The sequence below is a fragment of the Ovis canadensis genome, chromosome 2, assembly GCF_042477335.2.
Source record: "Ovis canadensis isolate MfBH-ARS-UI-01 breed Bighorn chromosome 2, ARS-UI_OviCan_v2, whole genome shotgun sequence".
NCBI lineage: Eukaryota > Metazoa > Chordata > Mammalia > Artiodactyla > Bovidae > Ovis > Ovis canadensis.
Window position 1 is genome coordinate 35076746 of NC_091246.1, and position 23206 is coordinate 35099951.

Below are 23206 nucleotides of genomic sequence, written 5' to 3' on the forward strand. Positions count from 1 at the left end.
ACAAGTTACTCTGTGTGTCTTCTCCACAGCCTGTGAGGCACACATGTTTCCATCTTCATCACAAATCCCCATTCTTCTGAAGGAAAAAAAAAAAAAACACCCTTATTTTCCTCCCAAGAAGAATGAGGAATGAGGACGCAAAGAAAGAGGACATACTCATTGTCATAGTTCCAGGTCAGCTAGCAAGCCAGCACAGGGGCAGCTGCCCTGTCGAGCTGCTAGCAGCACAGCCCAGAGCCAGGAACAAGATGAGTTTTATGAACCATACTTATTACTGGGGCCAAAAGCCAAAAGGGAGGAGGAGGGGAGGAAAAAAAAATCAACAATCCTCTTACTGTTTGATTATAGAACTTTTGCAAAGGAGCTAATTAGCACCTCTGCAAAGCCCCTGGAAAACACAAATACTGTTTTTTCTCACAGTTTTCTGAGTTCTCGGGGACTGCTGGAATTAAAGGCACCTAGAAATAAACTCAGGGATCAGTCCTAGGGGGCTCTGGACAGTCAGCGTGGGGTACTAATAAGCACAGTGTAGGAGAGGAATGATAAAAGGAACAGACAGGATCCAACTGAATGTCCCTAAAGCCCAAAGTGAAACAGATGCTCTTGTGAATACTTTTATTTTGTTGGGAAAATTCAGAGAGATAATCAGTATTTCCCAGGGGTAGAGAGAAAGAGTCTTTCATACATAGATCTTTATCAGCTCCCTTACAGTCATGGTGCTGAGAATCAACTAAGGATGCTGCTCAGGAAATCAAGGAAAACGCACCAGCGTCCCGAGTTCTCAGCCATAGGAAGAGGTTGAGACTCAGGTCTCAAAAGGCAGACACCTGAATGAATCCCTTCCTCTCCGCCACTTCCTAAAGCCAACTGCTGAAATGAATTTCTGTTTTGACCATTAGAAGCCTCTCTTGTCATGTGACTATCTGAAGCTTACTGACACTCTGACTTCTGTCTGAATATCAGCATGACTTTGTGTTGTCTTATCATTTGACAATCACCACAAATATCAGTAATGTTTGTAGTTTGATCAATAATTCAGTTCAGTTCAGTCGCTCAGTCATGTCCAACTCTTGTGCTCCCATGAATCGCAGCACGCCAGGCCTCCCTGTCCATCACCCACTCCCGGGGTTCACTCAGACTCACGTCCATCGAGTCGGTGATGCCATCCAGCCATCTCATCCTCTGTCATTCCCTTCTCCTCCTGCCCACAATCCCTCCCAGCATCAGAGTCTTTTACAAAGAGTCAACTCTTCGCATGAGGTGGCCAAAGTACTGGAGTTTCAGCTTTAGCATCATTCCTTCCAAAGGAATCCCAGGGCTGATCTCCTTCACAATGGACTGGTTGGATGTCCTTGCAGTCCTAGGGACTCTCAAGAGTCTTCTCCAACACCACAGTTCAAAAGCATCAATTCTTTGGTGCCCAGCCTTCTTCACAGTCCAACTCTCACATCCATACATGACCACTGGAAAAACCTTGACTAGACGGACCTTAGTAGGCAAAGTAATGTCTCTGCTTTTCAATATGCTATCTAGGTTGCTTATAATTTTTCTTCCAAGGAGTAAGAGTCTTTTAATTTCATGGCTGCAGTCACCATCTGCAGTGAATTTGGAGCCCAAAAAAATAAAGCCTGACACTGTTTCCACTGTTTCCCCATCTATTTCCCGTGAAGTGATGGGACCAGATGCCATGATCTTCGTTTTCTGAATGTTGAGCTTTAAGCCAACTTTTTCACTCTCCTCTTTCACTTTCATCAAGAGGCTTTTTAGTTCCTCTTCACTTTCTGACATAAGGGTAGTGTCATCTGCATATATGAGGTTATTGATGTTTCTCCCAGCAATCTTGATTCCAGCTTGTGTTTCTTCCAGTCCAGCGTTTCTCATGATGTACTCTGCACAGAAGTTAAATAAGCAGGGTGACAATATATAGCCTTGATGTACTCCTTTTTCTATTTGGAACCAGTCTGTTGTTCCATGTCCAGTTCTAACTGTTGCTTCCTGACCTGCATACAGATTTCTCAACAGGCAGGTCAGGTGGTCTGGTATTAATTAGACTTCCCAATTGTTGGCTGTTAAGAAACTATATTATGTCCATGTCCTTGGTTTCCTATTTTCAAATGACACCTCTTTGGGAGACTTGGACAAGTAACTGACTTTACATAAGTATGTATAGCCCAGAGAATGTCATTAAAATTATTCTACCATGTATCAGCCTAAAAATAATTACAAAAGGTGGCTTTGGTTTTCATATAAATATCTTAGAACAAGGAAAGTAGGGAAAATAGAAGAGGCACAGTAGAGTCATAAATAAGGCTATTTGTAAAACCATAATTAACCATAGCCCACTATTTAGATCATAACGTCAGGAGAAGTGATGAAGTAAAATAGCCAGTAAAATGCAGTCATTGAGTAATTCAGGTCTTATAGTCAGCAGTAATGAAAATACCAGTACGTAACCACCAAGGTCATTAATTACACTTAAGTGATTGCATTAGAGCATTTCCCCTTTTTCTTGTATTCAACTTCTTCTCTCTTGTATATGTTATCAAGGTCTACATAAAGACATCAGAATTTGTGCAGGCAAACCAACTACAAAGATGCTGCCAAAAAGCCTCTAAGTGAAATGTGTTAATAAAGTTCCTTGGAGTTTTATCACCTTTCTCCAAAAGTTTTGCATTTTAATTCTACAGACTTTATTTTCAAATTGACTTCATCATTAATGCCACCTATGAAATATGAAGCCCTTGCACTAGTTTGATGAAATTAAGGTTTTTCATAAGATCAACAAATCGCCATGGAGTGTCCAGGCAATCTACTCAAAGAGAATGATCTCTTTTATAGACTGGTCTGAATAACAGTCAGGGAACTGTTCTACCCAAGACAAAGAAAGAGGACAGCAAGGGATGATTCTCTTATTATATGCAAAATACATTTTATTTTCTGTGTTCTTACTAAAACAACATAGCCAAGATGAGCCCTGCATCAAAATTCTGCCACTTTCCATCTGGAGACCTGATTTTATTAATACACTTATGAAATGGGAATCAGAAAGATCCTTCCTACCAACTGTTAGAAAAATCAAGTGAGATCAAGCAGGTAAGAATTCTGCAGGTAGACTATAGACTATGAAATACATAAGGTGTTGTTGCAGAGAACCTGCAAAGCACAGAGATCCAGTGAATGCAGGCAACAGTCCTCCCACAGAAATTCCTACTGAAAACTTGGGGTGTGGGGGTTGACAATCAGAACTTAAGGGTGGGTAATCCTCTGCTTCATGAAGAAACATCTTAGTAAGGCCACATCTTATTGACTAAGTGCCATCGTCTAAGAGGATTTAACAGTAAACAACCTAAGTGCTCCCACTGTCTGTATTTCCATTTGACGTCAGTTGATATCACCCTGACTTCAGTGGAAGCCTTTGCTATTGTTACAATTGTCTGAACCTCTGGCATGTTTCATGATTGATTTTTCTCCACTTTTATCAATCACGACAGATAGCTTTTGGAAAATGAAGGTTCAAAAGAGGACCTACTATAGGAGAAAGTGCATGAGCAATTTTTAGTTCCCTGTGAAGGCCAAGGCCAAGTCAGTTTCTTTCAATTCCACTAGTTTGATGTCTTCCAGGGAACATGTCATGAGTCCAAGGAAAAGAATCGAGAATGCTGTACAGGACATAGTTTTCACATCAGACTCCTTTCTGTTGGCCTATTGCTCCGTCCAAGATGGAAATGGCCCAGAAATTCATGAAAGGGAATAAGTAGGCTGTTCTAAGTACCCCTCTGAAGCTATTCAGAAATCAAAGCTAATGTTTCTAAGCTATTGTCGAAGCTATACTAACTTTTAAAAAGGAGATTTCTAGCTGGGAAAGGAGGAAAATAAACAGAGGGGGAAAACACTGAATAAATTGGGTCCTGGGAAGCAAAAGAATCAAGCTTTACTTACATGTGCTGTAAGTTGCTGTTTTTCAGGAATGCTTTATGAGCCACAGATTTTAATCCAGAATCCACAATGGTCCTAAGAAAGTACACAATGGCGTGAATGTTAGAACTAATGAACACACGTCCCTCTGACTACTACAGAGCATAAGAAAGTTCTGACATAAGGTATGCAAGTTCTGAGTACTCACAGGTTTTTCAGTCCCACATAAGCTTCAAGATCATCTTCGTTGATGATTTCTAATTTTTTCTGATTTGCAATGTAACTGCAAAAAAAGAAAAGAAAAACAGAGTGCAAACTCAAGACTCAATGCAGGCAATCCATAAAAATTAGGTAACCTCCATCCAACCTCACCAGACTGCTCAAGGTGATCCCTCCCCACCCACCTGGCCCCACTATTTATTTTAAATACAGCAAGGGGAGGAGTACTGAGTGTGATCAAGGAGAAACCATGGTTGAGCAGGTTTCGTATTCAATGACAGGACCATCAGGTTTCTTATTAAATTTTTATCACTCTTTCAACTAGCAAGTTCAGTTTGCCTCTCCACTCAAGGTATCCCCTGGATATAGAGGTGAAAATAACTTACAAATACATCCACTACCTCTCAAAAGCATTTCAGTCTGTGACACCCACAGGGATGCTGGCGTCACCACACACAGGACTAGTCACATCTGTCCTCACCGTCCAAGAGCAGCAGCCCCTCCTTCCCTTTACCTCCGGAAACACTGAAGCAGATTCCCCTCCCCCTTTCTCTCCCTCCATCCCTTCCTCAAACCCTCTCTTTTCCTGGCCCAGGATCCACTCGTTCTGCTTTTGTCAGTAATGAAATGAAATTTTCCGTTCAGGAGCCACATTTCACAAACCCCACATTGCATTCGTGTACTCTGTGTAGAGGGGCTTCCCACATGAGGCTAGTGGTAAAGAGCCTGCCTGCCAAAGCAGGAGACTTAAGAGTTGTGGTTTCGTTCCCTGAGTTGGGAAGATTCCCCTGGAGAAGGGCATGGCAACCCAAGCCAGTATTATTGCCTGGAGAGTCCCATGGACAAAGGAGCCTGGCGGGCTACAGTCCATAGGGTCACAAAGAGTCAGACACGACTAAAGCGACTTAGCACATATGCATGCAGGCACACGCTCACTCTCTGTAGAAATCTCTTCCCCATCTGCCAGTCCTTCAAATACAGGAGTAGACAGGTAATGCTGGCTGCACAGAGAGCTCCATCCCCCTGGCTATGATGACTGGCTTAGAAATGTGCTGTAACCTTGACTGGGCTAATGAGAAGCTTCCCTAAAATCAAAAGATTAATGCTGTGACAATGCCTTTCTCTTTCTCTGGGATCTTAGCTGAAAGATTACACAGGCTTGGGGATTCCACGAAAAATATTTCTACCACAGGGAAAGGTAATGTTCAAGAATGAAGTCAGCACACCGGAGGAAAGAGAGCTAAGAAATAAAAAGAGAGACAACTCTGAAAATGCCACTTAAAGCCTTTGGATCCATTTGTCTCTGAGGTTAGTTTTCACTAATGAAAGTTTGATCTGAAATTTCTGTCACTTGCAACTAGTAAAGTCACTGGTAATATAAACACAAAGCTATCAAACCTATTACCATGGAATTACCCTGTGCTGAAGTTATTTGAGCATCTATCTATTCACTTTTCTTAGATCATGACCTCTTTCTGAAGATAGCTGGATCCTGTTTTATAATTCTTAACATGCACCGTAGAGCTTCCCTTTTAGATCAGTTGGTAAAGAATCTGCCTGCAGTGCAGGAGACCCAGGTTCAATTCCTGGGTTGGGAAGATCCCCTGGAGAAGGAATTGGCAACCCACTCCAGTATTCTTGCCTGGAGAATCCTATGGACAGAGAAGCCTGGCAGGCTACAGTCCATGGGGTCGCAAGAGTTGGACACGACTTAGCAACTAAACCACCAACACAACATGCACCATAGCATCTAACAAACCACCTCGTACAAAGTAGGTCTTCAAGGATGAAGGGTGGACAGACAGATGGATGGATAGAAGAATGAATGGGCAACACTTGGAGCTCCATAGACACTCCAGGAAGTTGTGTTAGAATGGATTTTTCTTTCTCTTTCAAAACATTTAAGATACATAGCATACCAATTAAGACATTGAAAACAAATATGTAACCCTACTGTTCACGACATTAATTAAAGGAGAAAAATAATAGCCAATGAGGGGAAAGATATAGCATCTATAGGTCCCTTCTGCTCAATCCAAAAGAAGGAAAAAAGATATCAAAATACATGATAACTATTGGGACACCCATTTTTAGAAGATAAATGTTAGAAATAAAATAAAACACCTATTTTTAGAAATCAAACTTTAGAAATAAAATAGATTCTGAGAGAACCAAATCACATCAAAGAGAAACAATTTTTAAAGGACCCACATAAACTTTGTCTCCTGTTACATAAGAAAGCAACACTAGGCAACGTCCAAGACAGGGGAGCATCTTCTACTCAAAGAGCTTGGCTCTCCCTAATACCGGGAGCCTGGAACATAATAGACTTGCAGGAAGGATTCACTCCCTTCTTAGCTTCTAGTTCACACAGAAAGAAACATTTTAAGACTCCACTCTAATTACCAAACAACAATTTTAACATTATGAGTTTTTATGAGATATTTCAAAATTACCACACTTTAGGTATTTTTTCCCCAAGATTTTCAATCCACTAACATTTTCCAGTAAAAACCATAGTAACCTCCGTCTTCTAAATCACTTCCCAATAAAAAACCACATTCCAGAGAGCCCTACATTTTAATACTTTTTTCATGCATTTGGCAGAAGAAAAGGACAAACAGTGTAGGCAAGGTTTCCTTCAGGGTCACAACCAGGATTCCAGAGAACTTGTCCCCTCCTCACAGCTGAGCTAGCATGGTGGCTGTCACTGTTCTGAAATCTTCAGATTCTTCAGCTCTCTCTGCCTGCCTTGTCACTGACTGCATCAGGGCTTGACACTCAGGAGGTATTTAATCAACGTCTGTGGCACAAAGCATTTATGTTTACCTTTTCCTTTAATTATTTATGCCCTTTATTTTATTGTTATTTTATGTTCATCAGATTTCCAATTTATAAACTCCCCACTTGTATTCGGCTGGTGCATGGGGATGACCCAGAGAGATGTTATGGGGAGGGAGGTGGGAGGGGGGTTCATGTTTGGGAACGCATGTAAGAATTAAAGATATTAAAATTTAAAAAATAAAAAACTAAAAAAAAAGTACAATGAGCTAAACATAAAAACAAAAAGCACTGAAGAAAGAAAAGCTAGGGCAGAGATATCAGTGAAGCTAGGAACTGGGTTTAAAATGCATATTTTGGGTTAGTGAAAAAGTTCATTCATTCTATTCAAGTTAATGGAAAAACCCAAATGAACTTTTTGGCCAACCCAATATTTGCTGGAAAAGGACCACAAGCTTAATTCTAAGCTTTCCAGTGACCAGTGCCCAGGAAGAGAAGAAAAGGAAGATACATTTAGTCAATGGTAAATTCACAGTGATCATGAGATGAAAAATAAGTCAGATGTTAGGCAATACATAACTCTTCTTGAATCTAAGACAAGACAGAAGATTTTGCTGAAAAACATAAAAAAAAAAAGTGAAATTATGAAAAGTGGTCACTGGAGAATATTCTTCCACTGTGGAGGCAGGAATGCCGGATAAAGAATGGATTTTCCTCCTGGTCAAAATGGAAAAAAAATCAACAGAAGAGCTGGATGCAAAAGTCAGCAAGTGCCTCTTTGGATGCCAAGAATTCCCTGTCGTAAGTTACCATCTGCACAGATGCCCACAACATAGCTGTAGGCCAGAAACTGCTCATGAAATCTACCCCTTAAGAAACATTTTTAAGGTACTATTAAGGAGGAATCATAGACTGGAAGCCAGTAAAGTTAATAACAAACATTTCACAGAGGGGAACACCAATGGTCCAGGAACATATGAAAAGCTGCTCACCCCTCAAGGAATCTGAAATGCAAACTAAATAACATGGACTTCCCATTCCTTTCCTGCTAGCTGGACACAATGTTCAAAATCTGGCTATATAAAGCATTTCTAAGGATCAGTTATTTCTCTGACATTGCTCCGGGGAGCATAAACTGACACAACCACTTTGAAGAGTAATTTGCCAGTATCCTAGAAAATCCTACGTCACACGCTTTATAGAGTCCAGCAATTCCATTCTAGGTTTTCATCTGAGAACCACATGAGGAGAGATATGCAAGAATATTCACTTGTAATACAGTCAGAATAAAAAGCTGGAAACAGCCCAAGGGTCCATCAACTAAGAAACAATAAAATGAGATGTGTTACATAAGCTGGATTGAACCAGATCTTCATATATGAGCAGAAAGAAATCTTCATGCTAAGTGAGAAAAAAAAAAATAAGCAAAATTTCAGACTGATATGTGCTTATAATATAAAACAATTGATGTGAACTTTTAAAAAGACACAGCAAGGGGGGTGGAGGGATAAATTGGGAGACTTGGATTCACATATATACACTACTATATATAAAATAGATAACTATTAAGTACAGAGAACTTTACTTAATACTCTGTAATGACCTATATGAGAAAAGAATCTAAAAAAGAGATAATATATGTGTATGAAGAATGGATTCACTGTGATGTACAGGAGAAAGTAATATAACATTGTAAATCAACTATACTCCAATAAAAAAAATTTTTTAGCAAAACAATAAAATGACATAAAACAATACTACATAGTGAGGGATATTTGTAAGGTATAAAAAGAAGAATGCAAGGAAGGTCATCTTGGGAAAGTAGAATGGGTTTGGGTCAAGGATAAAGAAACAGAAACTTAAACGATTTTATTAAACTATTTCTTTTCTTAAAAGAAAAATGCCTTTGTAAAAAAAGAAAAAGAAAAACGAAAAAGGCCTTTGTAACAAAAAAGACAAAAATATTAAAAGCATCAGTTCTGAATATAAGCACCTGAAGTTACTGTTATGTCATTACACTTTTATGAATTTTTTAAACGTATGAAGAGAAAAGAGAGGAGGAAGGAAGGAAGCAAGGGAGAAAGGGGGAAAAGAAAGAGGGAGAGATGGAGACAGAGAAAGCCACAAGAGAAATGACCACAGGGAAGATGAACTCCAGGGCTTCTCAGTTACTAGGTGACCAAACACACTTGGGCTCGAGTCCCTGGTTCCTTGGACTACCCAAAACCAAACCTTCTAAAAGCCTTCTGCTCCCTGCCCCTGAGCTCCTGGATGGGACCAGAAGACTAAGAAGCATGCTGGGCTGCCCCCTACTGGTGACTTTCACGTGCCTCCACCAGGTCTTCTGAGCTCTGCCCTCTCGTCACTCCCACTAATCAGAAAAGCAGTAGCTACAGAGATTAACCTAGGGTTAGGAAGGAGGGCCGAAGGGCCAGGCTAGGGCAGACAGCTGAGAGATGCATGGACAGGCAGTGAGGCAGACTCTCTTCCGAGAAAACCTTTTCCTGTCACTCCAGTCAAGGTGATGTCCAACTCTGAGGGCTCTTTACTGAGCCAAGCTTTGCTTAAGAGAAGCTTCAAGAAGGGTTTCACTGTCAACAAAGCAGTGGAAAGGCCCAGCATTTTGCTACAGACCTTTCTCTCGCTGACAACTCCTAGCTCCTCTGGCCCGTGCCTACTCGTCTGGAAAGCTAAGGTCCCAGAGGCTTTAAGGCAGAAGCCCTCCCCCTAGAGCCCATGCCCCACCCAGCATTCCCATGAATGCAGACAAGCTTTCCAGCTTCTGTCTTTCCAACCTGCAGATGCTGCTGCCTGAGGTCTCTCTCTCTTCTTAACTTTTTGGTTTATATTGGAGTATATGATAAAGGTGAAAGAGAAGAGTGAAAAAGCTGGCTTAAAACTCAACATTCAAAAAATGAAGATCATGGCATCAAGTCCCATCACTTTTGGCAAATAGATGGGGAAAAAGTGGAAGCAGTGACAGATTTTATTTTCTTGGGCTCCAAAATAACCATGGACAGTGACTGCAATCATGAAATTAAATCGGAAGGCAAGCTATGATAAACCTAGACAGCATATTAAAAAGCAAAGATATCACTTTGGCGACAAAGGTCTGTCTAGTCAAAACTATGGTTTTTCCAGTAGTCATTATGGAAGTGAGAGTTGGACCATAAAGAAAGTTAAGCACCGAAGAATTGATACCTTCAAATTGTGGTGCTGGAGAAGACTCTTGAGAGTCCCTTCGACAGCAAGGAGATCAGATTAGTCAATCCTAAAGAACATCAACCCTGAATATTCACTGGATGGACTGATGCTGAAGCTGAAACTCCAATACTTTGGCCGTTTGATGCATAGAGCCCACTCATTAGAAAAGACCTTGATGCTAGGGAAGATTGAAGGCAAAAGGAGACGAGGGCAGCAGAGGATGAGATGGTTAGACAGCATCACTAATTCAATGGACGTGACTCTGAGCAAACTCCGGGAGACACTGAAGGACAGGGAACCCTGGTGCACTGCAGTCCGTGATGTCACAAAGAGACAGATACAACTTAGTGACTGAAAAACAACAACAACATAGCCGACTGACAATGCTCTGATAGTTTAGGGTAGACAGCAAAGCAATTCAGCCATACATATATATGTATCCATTCTCCCCCAAGCTCCCCTTTAAGGACAGTAGGCAGCCTTTGAATAGTGACAGAGACTTTGTGGATTTAGATGCTTAAATTTGATACTCCTTAAGAGTTTCTCCCTTTTACCTCCTTGACCTCAAAGTCCTCTGGCCCACCCCTCCATCTGCAATGTGTGCAAAATACTCACTGGCCTTTGACCATTCTGTTTTGCCAAAATATGCCTTTCTCCTTTATCAAATCTATCTCTACAACTCCTTCTTGGACATCATATTAAGAGGGTTGTTTTCTATTGTTGATGTTTACTTTCACTACATCCTGAGACCACTATCTACCACCCTACAAGCTGGAACTTCTCAATTAATTCACCTAAAACTATTCTGTTGTTGTTTAGTGGCCGTCTAACTCTTTTGCGACCCAATGGATTATAGCCCACCAGACTCCTCCGTCAATGAGATTTCCCAGGAAAGAATACTGGAGTGGGTTGCCCTTTCCTTCTCCAGGGATCTTCCCAACCCAGGGACCAAACCCACCTCTCCTGCATTGGCAGGGGGATTCTTTACCACTGAGCCACCAGGGAGCCCCAGAACTAATCTGCTGCTGCTGCTGCTAAGTCGCTTCAGTCGTGTCCAACTCAGTGCGACCCCATAGACAGCAGCCCTCCAGGCTCCCCGTCCCTGGGATTCTCCAGGCAAGATCACTGGAATGGGTTGCCATTTCCTTCTCCAATGCATGAAAGTAAAAAGTGAAAGTGAAGCCGCTCAGTCGTGTCCGACTCTTAGCGACTCCATGGACTGCAGCCTACCAGGCTCCTGTCCATGGGATTTTCCAGGCAAGAGTGCTGGAGTGGGGTGCCATTGCCTTCTCCGAGAATTAATCTAGGTCCCTCCAATATCTGAGATACTTCCTGATTTACAAGCAACATCAAAAAGGCTTTTTTACAATCAGAACATTTTTATTCTATCAGGTGGCAAGCATTTTTTTTTAAGCATTTATGTTCCTTCTTAACCTCATAATCAAGAATTAGAGGGAATGGAGATACACTTTGTACCCACCACGGTATTTTTGTACTAATCTATATAACTCTCCTACTGAATTGTTAACTCCTCAAACGGAAGAGTGTTACTCATCAAACAGTTGCATGCCCATTTCCTAACTCAGAGCTAATTCTGATGGAATACTGGCTGACTTAAAGCCATCAATCTGACCTCCACATTCCCCATTGGAGTTTTTATTACTTCACTGGAATGACCAGACATATATACACTATAAACATTAAATGAAGATTGTGATAATAGGAGACTTCCCTGGTGGCACAATGGTTAAGAATCTGTCTGCCAATGCAGGAGACCCGGGTTCAATCCCTGGTTCTGAAAGATCCCATATGCTCTGGAGCAACTAAACCTGTGCACCACCAGAGCCTAACTTCTCAAGCCGGAGAACAGTAACTACTGAGTCCATGTGCCCAACTATTGAAGCCCACGTGCATGGCACAAGTAAATTAAAAAAATTTTGATAATAGAAAATAAATTCACTTGTCATACAGAAAACAAGGAAACAAAGTAATGACTGGAACAGAAGACAGCCAATTTTGAAAGCAAAATTTGTCCTATCTAGAAGCAAACTTAGACCACAAACATACAACCTAGTCAATCTAAATACTCATTAATTTTTCGTAAATGATAAAAACTAACTGCCCTCGGAAGACGAGCATTAATTTGCATCTCTGTCTCAGAATCGTTACAGCTAGAAAGAATCTGCGGATCCAGCTGTTTTGACCTTGAGGGGGTGATGCTCCTGCAGGTCAGTGCTCACTGCCATAGCATCTGATGAGCAGAAGAGATGTTTCTGAGCAGAGGTGAAGCAGCTGCACCGCAAGGGCACAGTGAAAGGACCTACAAGATATGACTGGGCAGTGAAGGCTTCCATAAGGTCAGTCCTTGAAGGGTCCCCGGAAAGTCAACAGGTAAAGAATGCAAATGTAAGCAAAGCCCGCACTATTTGCCGTTTTACTCTGTTTCATCACCAAAGCTTCTCCAGCCTCAATGTGACATCCAGGGCCCTACGCCTAACGAAAAGTTCCTAGGTGGCTTTTCGGGAAAAAAAGAGAGAGATAAGTTTAGGAAAAATTCACAGAAACATTTTTGAATTACAGTTTCCTAGAAAGGATACTCATCCCATTTGAAAATATTTCACATTGGCTTTAACAACCTATCAAATAATTCCTCCATGCAACCTTTCCAAGTAACAAAAAGTGGTTTCTAATGCATCTTTTCTTCCTATGTATTAGCTTAACAGCAGTATCACTCCAAAGCAAAATATCCCTTTATCTTAGACTTTGTTTGGAGAAGGAAATGGCAGTCCAATCCAGTATTATTGCCTGGAGAATCCCCAGGGACAGAGGCACCTGGCTGGCTACAAGTCCATGGGATCAGAAAGAATCAGACATAGACCATGTTAGCTAAACTGTACTTTTGCAATATATCAAAAAGAAATAGAAACAGCAGTGAATATTTCTAATGGTCACTCTTCAAAATGAAATCATTTCCCAACACTCTGGGATGGGTGACCCCCATCCCACCCCACCACATAAATAAGTAGTCAAGCTAATAAAAGTAGATAAACTCAAACTTCACAAGAGATTGTGATATGAGCTAAGGCTTACAGCCATGGGGTGAGGCATTTCAGCTCTGATTGGATCGTTTCTGCCATAAGCTATCCATCACAGGTAATAGGATAGTACTTAAAAAAAAAAATTGCCCCTTGGGTTTCCTGGTGGTACAGTAGTTAAGAATCCACCTTGTAAAGCAGGGGACACTGGTTCGATTCCTGGTTCAGGAAGATCCCACATACCATGGGGCAACTAAGCCCCTGCACCACAATTATTGAACCTGTGCCCTAGAGCCCAGGAGCCACAACTGCTGAAGCTGCGTGCCCTAGAGCCTGTGCTCTACAGCAAGAAAAGCCACCACAATGAGAAGCCCCCATACCACAACTAGAGAGTAGCCCCCACTCTCCAAAACTAGAGAAAACCCGCATGAAGCAATGAAGACCCAGTGCAGCCAAAAATAAATAAATAAATATTTAAATAATTGCCCCTGTTCCCTGAATCCACAATAGGGTAGCTTTAGTTTCTCAGCAAACTGCTAAGAAGGAGCTTTGAAGATCAGTCCATGATGAGCCAAAGCAGGATTCAAAAGAAGACTTTCTCACTCCTTCAATCCAATCTTCACAGAGGGTCCACTACCCCACCTGTGACAACATGAATGCAGAGAATACCAAGTAAGCAGGCTCAGAACCTGAATTCCAATAGCCAGCCTAATAGCACAAGCTGATTAGCATTAGCACATCTATGTTTTTGACCAAAGGCATAGAAGTAACCCCAGTAATTCTTCTTGATAGAATGCTGTGTGCTGGACACTGGGGTATCCATGGGTGTCTCACTTAACCTAGCAAAGCTACCAGAAGAGCACTATGATTTTTTTTCTGCTTTTTACAAGAAGAAACCAAGGCCCAAGCTTGCCAGGGCACATCCCCAAGGTCACACGGCTGCCAAAACAGGATTTGAACCCAAATCTACCTGCCTCTGAATTCTGAGCTCAGAGCCACTGTACCACACTATTAGGACCATTAACTTATAAATCCTTCACCTACAACAAGATATAATTTCTAAAGTTTCTACAAAATGGTCCTTTGCAAATAATCACAGCCTGAAAACAACAGTCAATGAAAAGGAATGAGGACATTTTACAGGACGCTCTCATGTATTATATCTACATAGAGGTAACAGGAGATAAATAAAGTATCTTCTCAGATTTCTACACAATGCCAAGCTCTGAGAACTGCAGCTTCCTAGAATAGCCTAAATTCCTTTGGAATTTAAGAATTCAAGTGCATGTGGAGAGCATATAAAGAAAACAAAACCCTCCTACACTGCTGGGGGGAACGCAAATTGGTGCAGCCACTATGGAAAAGAGTATGGAGGTTCCTTAAAAAACTAAAAATAGAGCTACCATATGTTCCTGCATTCCCACTCCTGGATATACATCCTGAAGAGATAAAAGATCTAATTCAAAAAGGTACACGTACCCCAATGTTCATAGCGGCACTATTTGCAATAGCTAAGACATGGCAACTACCTAAGTGTCCACTAGCAGATAAATGGACAAGATGTTAAATACACACACACACACACACACACATATATATGTGTGTGTGTATGTGTGTGTGTAGGGAGGCTTCCCACATGCCACTAGTGGTAAAAAAAAAAAAAAAAAAAAAAAACCCACTTGCCAATGCAGGAGATATAAGAGATGTGGGTTCAATCCCTGAGTTGGAAAGACCCCTGGAGAAGGAAGTGGCAACACACTCCAGTATTCCTGCCTAGAGAATCCCATGGACACAGGAGCCTAGCAGGCTACAGTCCATGGGGTCGCAAAGAGTCAGACACAGCTAAGCAACTAACACTTTTCACTTTCCCAGGTGGCTCAATGTTAAAGAATCTGCCTAATGCAGGAGACACAGGAGATTTGGGTTTGATCACTGTCAGGAAGATTCCCTAGAAAAGGGAATGACAATCCACTTCAGTATTCTTGCCCAGGAAATCCCATGAATGGAAGAGCCTGGTAGGCTTCAGTCCATGGAGTCACAAGAGTCGGACAGGACTAAGCAACTGAGCATCTGTGCATGCATATATATATATGGGCTATTACTCAGCCATAAAAAAGAATGAAATAATGCCATTTGCAGCAATATGGATGGACCTAGAGATTATTATACTAAGTGAAGTCAGACAGAGGAAGACAAATATTGTGATATCACTTATACGTGGAACCTTAAAAATAATACGAATGAATATATATACAAAACAGAAACAAACTCACAGACACAGAAGACAAACTTATGGTTAACAAAAGGCAAGAGCAGAGGGATAAATTAGGAGTAGGGGATTAACAGATGTACATTACCACATACAAAATAAATGACAGAAATTTACTGTATAGCACAGGGAACTATATTCAATATCTTGTAACAAACTAATAATATAATGGAAGAGAATTGGAAAAAATAATAAAGATATACATATATATATATATATATATGTATGTATGTATGTATGTATAACCAAATCACTTTGCTGTATACCTGAGACTAATACAATATTGTAAATCAACCATATTTTTTAAAAAGTCAAGTGCCTGGAAAATACTGTGCAGTGTGAGGGATAAACAAGCCCCACTAGCTTCACCTCTCACCAGTTATATGACCTTGGGCAAGTCCCTACACCTCAGTCTCCTTATTTATAAAACAGAATAAGAAGAGTACCTGCCTCAAGGAGTTGTTAGAACAATGAGAAATCTGCCCAAGCACATATGAGGACCTCAATTAATGCTAATTATTAACAATGAGCAGAAGCCTTTGGCCCAGGGGCGAGCTTGGTCACTAAGCAGCTGGTGAAATGAATCTCAACCTACCTCCAGTGCCCACATTCACGGAGGTGGAAATTTGGGCTTGATAATGTCTCAGTTCCCTTCAGCACTCAAATTATAAGAAAAACTTCAGCAACATATCATGAAGGAAAAATATCTTGGGTTTATCTCTGAGGATTTATATTTATATAGAAGTATTTATATAGAACTCTTCTTATCCATCTCTATCAATGGAGTGATTCCCAAAAAGAAACACTGCAATTTGTGACCAGAAAAATTAATTACAGAAAAACACCTTAGAGCTAAATTTCTATCTAAAACATATCAGTCTTCAGCAGAAAAATATAAATTTGACTTTAAGTAATAGCCTCCTATGAAAATTTAAGATTAGACCCCAGCCTACAAAAAATGTGTCATGTAAACCTTATACCAGAAGGTGAGAAGAGTGTCAATATAATTAAAATAAATAAATTTTGTTTTTAGCTGCTAGCTTTCCAAAATGGGAAGATTTCCCATTTTTAAAAAATCTGAATTTCCTTATTCTCTTAAAGAGCCAGAAGGTCTTTCAGAATAGACTAGCATTTCTTTCTGGCAACCTTCACAGCGAGCATTGCTGCTGGGGGTCTGGGGCACATTTCCAGTTGGTCGCAGTCCATCCTCAGCTATTTCTCTGGCTCATGGAAAGACTTAATGACACCTGATTTAATTCTTGCTTGTAATTTCCTCTGAGACGTCAAACTTCCAACTTTTCTCCTACACTGGTATGTCATCTCCATGCACAGAGATCCTTAAAATGAGTCTCATCAGATAAAATGACACAGAGACCACAATAAAAATACCTCCTGTTTTTAAAGAAGTTACTTCTACCTGTTCCAGAACCTTTAGAAACTTCTTCTGTTGTTTTAAAAACTTAACTAATATGGACACAGATGAGCCAAGTATAACTTTATACTATTCTTGGTACAAGGGTAAAAAATCCCCAAGAGGAGCAAGAGATATGTTTTTCTTGACAAAAAAAAAAAAAAAAAGGTTTTTCTTTGCATTTATTTACCATTTCACATTAGTTCTCAATGGATCTTTCAATAGATCATAATAACCTGCCATAGCAAACCTGAGGAGACAAGTACTAAATGCGTACCATGGCACAGTTTTGCCATGTCAGATGAAGAGCTCTGGGACAGAAATGGTCCTGATAAAGAAGCGCCATCAAGAAAGAGGCATAAGTGATACTGGAGCCAAAATTTTTATCTCAGACAGGTGTACTCTCATACTGGCCGATGTGAAAGTGAAAGTGTTAGCCGCTCAGTCTTGTCTGACTCTTTTCGACCCCATGAACTATAGCCTGCCAGGCTCCTCTGTTCATGGAATTCTCCAGGCAAGAATACTGGAGTGGCTAACCATCCCCTTCTCCAGGGAATTTTCCCAACCGAAGGATCAAACCCAGTTCTCCTCCACTGCAGGAGGATTCTTTACCATCTGAGCCACCAGGGAAGCCCTTGGTCAATACTAAACCACCAGGAATACAAGTCAGCTCACCGGGTCACTCAGGGTACACTCTTCAGTTAATTTATCCTGGCAGACCCATGAGAGGCCATCCCTCTCGGGGGTGGGGGCACCCCAGGAGCCTGAGAGGACTTTTCGTCTGGCTGGGAAGCCGTCTGGCCACACCTGCCCTGAATGGTTGCCAGGCTGAAACCATCTCTGCTGGGCTCTGTGGGTGGATCTCTGTGGCCTCGCTCAAGCATCTGTCCACGTTCCGAGGCCGTCACAGCACTGCTTCCCCGGGCAAGCCTGGGTCTGCCTGCTGGTACCTTGGAAGCTCCTCTTGTCCGCAGACAGGGCGGCTTCCACCTGGATGGGCACACAAGTTGGGCTGCTTGGTCTTGTGAAAGGATGTCAGCCCCACCATCTGTTTGTCTGGCTTCCAAAGAGAAAGAATCCGGCTATAACCAGGAACAGAGTAGCATTTTCCAAGCTCTAGTCAGAGGGGACAACTTCAGCTCATCCGCAGTCCTGCTTCCAGCCTTGCCCAGCTTAGCAAAGGGGATGAGGAGATGGGTAACTAAGATCTTGCATTGTTTCAGTTTTATAATTACAGTACTGGGAGATGAAATTCTTGGACCACTTTAGTGTCCTTGCAGAACGGATGCCCTTGTCATTTGCCCCCAACTTTCACTGACTTTCTCAGTGAGAAGAAAATGAAATCTTCACTTTTCATAAGAGCTGTGAATTGCATCACTCATATTCCCTGTAAAAGAAACTCTTTTCAGAACATACTGCCAGACAGAGCTATGTTCTTGCAGAATTAGTAGGCATTCTCCCCGCTAATACTGAGTTTCTCTTTTCACTGCCAAAAAGTTGAGGACAAATGTTGTGCTCGGTTACAGCAACTATATCAACTGTTAAGAGTTAGTTGCAGTTCTTGTCTCTTTTTTTTTCCTCACTCCTCTCTCTCATTTTTATCTTATTAACCTTATTGTGTAAAATAATCATCAGTTATTCAAATACTAGTGATAAGTTGATTAACTGTGACATTTCTTATATTTATTATTCAATATGTGGTTGCCATTATGATCAATATGCTGGTACAACAGAGTCATTTTATAGTTTTCAAAAAATGAACTAGAACATCACTTAATCCATGATTTTTTGTGTGTTTCAAAGTGACTGTTTACAAAAAATAAAATCTTGCAATTCCAATCCAACACAAAATTATCTTTTTTCCAAATAATTTCTTTTCCTCTTTTCCCATTATTTTGGTTCAATCAAGGTAAAAAAGAGGAAAAAGTACTTCCAATGATTAGCCCAGGACTTAAGAATTCTAAAAAGCATACACGTCAGCACAAATCACAGCATAGCACACTTCTGAAAGCTCCTGGCCTCCGATCAGGTCAAATCATTCCACAGGAAAAGAATTTGGGGAACTAATATTTCTGCTCTAACTTTCAGATAGATCAAACTTGGCACAGGGGAAAATGAGCATCAAGCATGATGTCAAGAAAAAAGAATGATTCAAGTGGTAAAATTTTAGGATTTTTGTGAAGGTCTGTTTTGATTTTGGCACAATTTTTCGGCCCACTTTATAGGCTGTGGGAGTAAGGTGAGCGATAGAATGTGAAAAACACTTGCAATTTTGCCTTTACTGGTTTCACTTCATATGTGACCCTTTAGTGGCTTTTATAGAAGGTTAGAGATTATTTTCTTTGGAGTTAAACTACAAAGATATTGGTGAAAAGGGATTCTAGTCATAATCGGCCATGTAAAGCCACGATAAAGAGAAGCCTCTACAGAAAGGAAGTGTGAGTGCATCGAAAAGTCCTAAACAAATCTCTTGTAGAGATGTTTAATTCAAGGAATATATCATAGCTAGAAAAGATGCATATTTTGGAAGTACCTAGAGAATCAAACACATGGAGATGGAAAGTAGAATGCTAGCAGTTGGGGGAGGGGAATGGACAGTTGTCATTCAATGGGTACAGAATTTCAGTTTTGCAGATAAAAAGAGTTGTGGATTTGGGTAGTTGTGTTGGTTGCACAATAATGTGAATGTACTTAAGGATACAAACTGTGCATTTTAAATATGTTAAGATGATAAATTCTGTTATGTGTATTTTACCAGAATTTTAAAACAAAGAAAAAAAAGAAGGAATATATTCTGTAAGGTCTTGCAATTAAAAATGAGAAAGACAGTGAAAAGTGAAAATGGAATACAAATTGAATGATAACCTCCAGAGACCATGGAAACTGTTGTAAACAATCTTATATATAAAACGGACCAGGACTATTGGTGAAAGCAAAGTTTCATAACCAAGATTATGATCTGAGTCATAGAAGCTAGATATGACCAATCACTGCTCAGCGCACAAATATCCAGCATCCCAGTCAGCCGAGCGCACCAAGATGGAACCATGCACACCAGGGAAAGGGTATACAGAGGTTCCAATAAGAAGAACCAGCACCATTTTACATCCTCTCTCCTAAACCCAGCAACTTTCCACTGCCACACTCAAGTCAGATTCTTTTGCTTTTCTGTCCTTCTTGAGACCTATAGAGTCTACTCTCCTTCAAAACACAGTTGAGGATAGCCACACAATAAAAATAAAAACAGACAGCCAAGCTTTAACTATGTGTTATGCATAGGTACAATCATTTTACATGCATCAGCTCATTTTCACCTCACAGAAACCCCATGAGAAAGTTCTATTATTGTCTCCTTTTACAGATGGGGAAACTGAGACAGCAAGGCCTCTTTTTAACTAGTCCAAATAGCAGGGACAGATGAACCTCTGAATAAGGGTCTTAACCCTCCAAGTCATCCTGCCTCATAACCTCTGTGATTCCCAACACAAACTTCCAAAGAAAAAGAAATATTAATCTGTTGATCCATCTAAGCATGGCTATTGATACATTCAGCTATTTTTCAATTTGGAAAAAATATATGAGAAAAGAAACATTTTAGGCAGTTTTCACAATTCCAGGATCCTCCTAGGGTACCACTAAAAAGAATTATCCAGCCATAAAGAGCAGAGACATTACTTTGTCAACAAAGGTCCGTCTAATCAAGGCTATGGTTTTTCCAGCAGTCATGTGTGGATGTGAGAGTTGGACTATAAAGAAAGCTGAGCATAGAAGAATTAATGTTTTTGCACTGTGGTGCTGGAGAAGACTCTTGAGAGTCCCTTGGACTGCAAGGGGATCCACCCAGTCCATCCTGAAGGAGATCAGTCCTGGGTGTTCATTGGAAGGACTGATGTTGAAGCTGAAACTCCAATACTTTGGCCATCTGATGTGAAGAGCTGACTCATTTGAAAAGACCCTGATGCTGGGAAAGATCAAGGGCAGGAGGAGAAGGGGACGACAGAGGATGAGATGGTTGAATGGCATCACCGACTGAATGGACATGAGTTTGGTTGACCTCCAGGAGTTGGTGATGGACAAGGAGGCCTGGCGTGCTGTGGTCCATGGAGTCACAGAGTCAGAACTGAACTGAAAGAGCTGAATAATTCTTAAAATAGTACATTCAGATCTAGAACTTTCAGGAGCAATAATAAAATCTGTATGGGGAAGAGAGAAAAGTGGAAACCTAGAGTTACTGATGCTTAACTTCCGGGACAGATTCCCCATTAACTTCTGGGGACAGAGTCTATGCTTTGCTGTTTTGTCTGTGTCTGTGATATCACAAAGCTTGTTGTAACACAAGCTGGGAGCAAGGGGGAGGGCTAGAAATCCTGCACAGCTGTTCTTGGAAACATGGATCCCCATGCTTGAGAATCCCCCTGAAAACAGGTGAGGGCCCTGCAATAGGACAAGCAGTCTGGAGAGCCTAACCACCTCGCTGTATGTGTGTGTGTGTTAGTCATCCAGTCATGGGACTGCACAACTCTTTTTGACCCCATGGACTGTAACCTGCTAGGTTCCTCTGTCCATGGGATTCTCCAGGCAAGAATAATGAAGTGGATTGCCATTCCCTTCTCCAAGGGATCTTCCTGACTCAGGGATGGAGCCCATATCTCTTGCATTGCAAGCGGATTCGTCACCATCTGAACCACCAGAGAAGGCCACCCCTCTGTATCAGTTCAGCTCAGTTCAGTTCAGTAACTCAGTCATGTCAGACTCTTTGCGACCCCATGAACCACAACACGCCAGGCCTCCCTGTCCATCACTAACTCCCAGTGTTCACCTAAACCCATGTCCATTGAGTCAGTGATGCCATTCAACCATCTCATCCTCTGTCGTCCCCTTCTCCTCCTGCCCTCAATCTTTCCCAGCATCAGGGTCTTTTCAAATGAGCTAGCTCTTCGCATCAGGTGGCCAAAGTATTGGAGTTTCAGCTTCAACATCAGTCATCAGTTTTTTGTGATCCACAACTTCTGAAAATTCTGAAAGAGATGGGAATACCAGACCACCTGACCTGACTCTTGAGAAACCTGTATGCAGGTCAGGAACCAACAGTTAGAACTGGACATGGAACAACAGACTGGTTCCAAATAGGAAAAGGAGTATGTCAAGGCTGTATACTGTCACCCTGCTTATTTAACTTCTATGCAGAGTACATCATGAGAAACTCTGGGCTGGAAGAAACACAAGCTGGAATCAAGATTGCCGGGAGAAATATCAATAACCTCAGATATACAGGTGACACCACCCTTATGGCAGAATGTGAAGAAGAACTAAAGAGCCTCTTAACGAAAGTGAAAAGGAGAGTGAAAAAGTTATCTTAAAGCTCAACATTAAGAAAACTAAGATCATGGCATCTGGTCCCCTCTGTATGCTCCTATGCAAAAGCTCTGTACTTCCTCTACTCTACAGCACATTATGGCTCAAAACTATCACAAAGCCAAGGTCAGATCCATAAGGCAAAGACCCAGACAACCTTGCCCCTTAGCTCTAGGCAGTGGGCCCTGGCATGTCAGAGGCCCTCACTCTGGTACTCCTCCATATGAGGCAGCAGGATGCTCCCGCCTGGAAATCACACCTGCCCTTCTTGACCTAGTAGGACCTCAGAATTTTCTACACAAAGAACCTTAAGCCCATTCCTGGGGCCTGTGCAGGCCTTTCTGTGGGTCTGTCCTCCTGTTGCAGATGAGCATGTTCTAGGCACAATTCTGTGTGTGTGTGCATGTGCGTGCGTGTGTGTGTGTGTGTGTGTGTGTGTGTGGTGGTGGTGGGAGGGTCCAAGGTTGCTGTCTGTGGTGCTATTGATGAGTTCAGCTGTGCAGGACAATGATCTGACTGGGGACCTACAACAAGCCATATAAACGGGAGGAGCTGGCCTCAGTCTTATTACCTAGGACCCAGAAAACCACCTGGTGGGAGAACATAGTCAAGACATATTTGTTGATTAACTAACTGACTAGATGAATGAATAAATGGATCAATCAAGCAATCAATCCATGTTTATCAGTCAACGCCTGTCCTCCATTTCAGGAATCTGCTGGAAAAGATAACTTTGTCAACAGAACGTCTGTGGCACACTGAACTGTACACGTATAGATATAATCTACAATAAAGGGAGAGTGGTGACAGAGCGGACTCTAGGGTAGCCTGGCGTAAATAAAAGGTGCAGCAATGCTTTCAAGTCACCAGGCAGTTAAGCTCTAGGAAAGTTCTGGGTTGTTTTTTTTTTTTTTTATGAGAAAGCAATTCCCTGAGAAAATAAATGAGATGGCAAAGAAGTTAAGCCCCAGAGGGCCACCCAGGTTCACCATGAGAGTCAGTGACTCAACCAAAAAT

General features: G+C 41.4%; 1 protein-coding gene across 14 annotated transcripts in view; it reads right to left on the reverse strand.

Moving 5' to 3' along the window:
- The window catches only part of NTRK2 (neurotrophic receptor tyrosine kinase 2), a 396774-nt gene that overhangs the window by 354602 nt on the left and 18966 nt on the right, over positions 1 to 23206 (reverse strand). For all 14 annotated transcript variants that reach the window (XM_069575812.1, XM_069575811.1, XM_069575815.1 and 11 more), the window contains 2 exons: positions 4124 to 4198; positions 3940 to 4011 (listed from right to left, as the gene is read on the reverse strand). In XM_069575812.1, coding sequence (XP_069431913.1) covers positions 3940 to 4011; positions 4124 to 4198 — 147 coding nt within the window. The remainder of the gene's footprint in view (positions 1 to 3939; positions 4012 to 4123; positions 4199 to 23206) is intronic.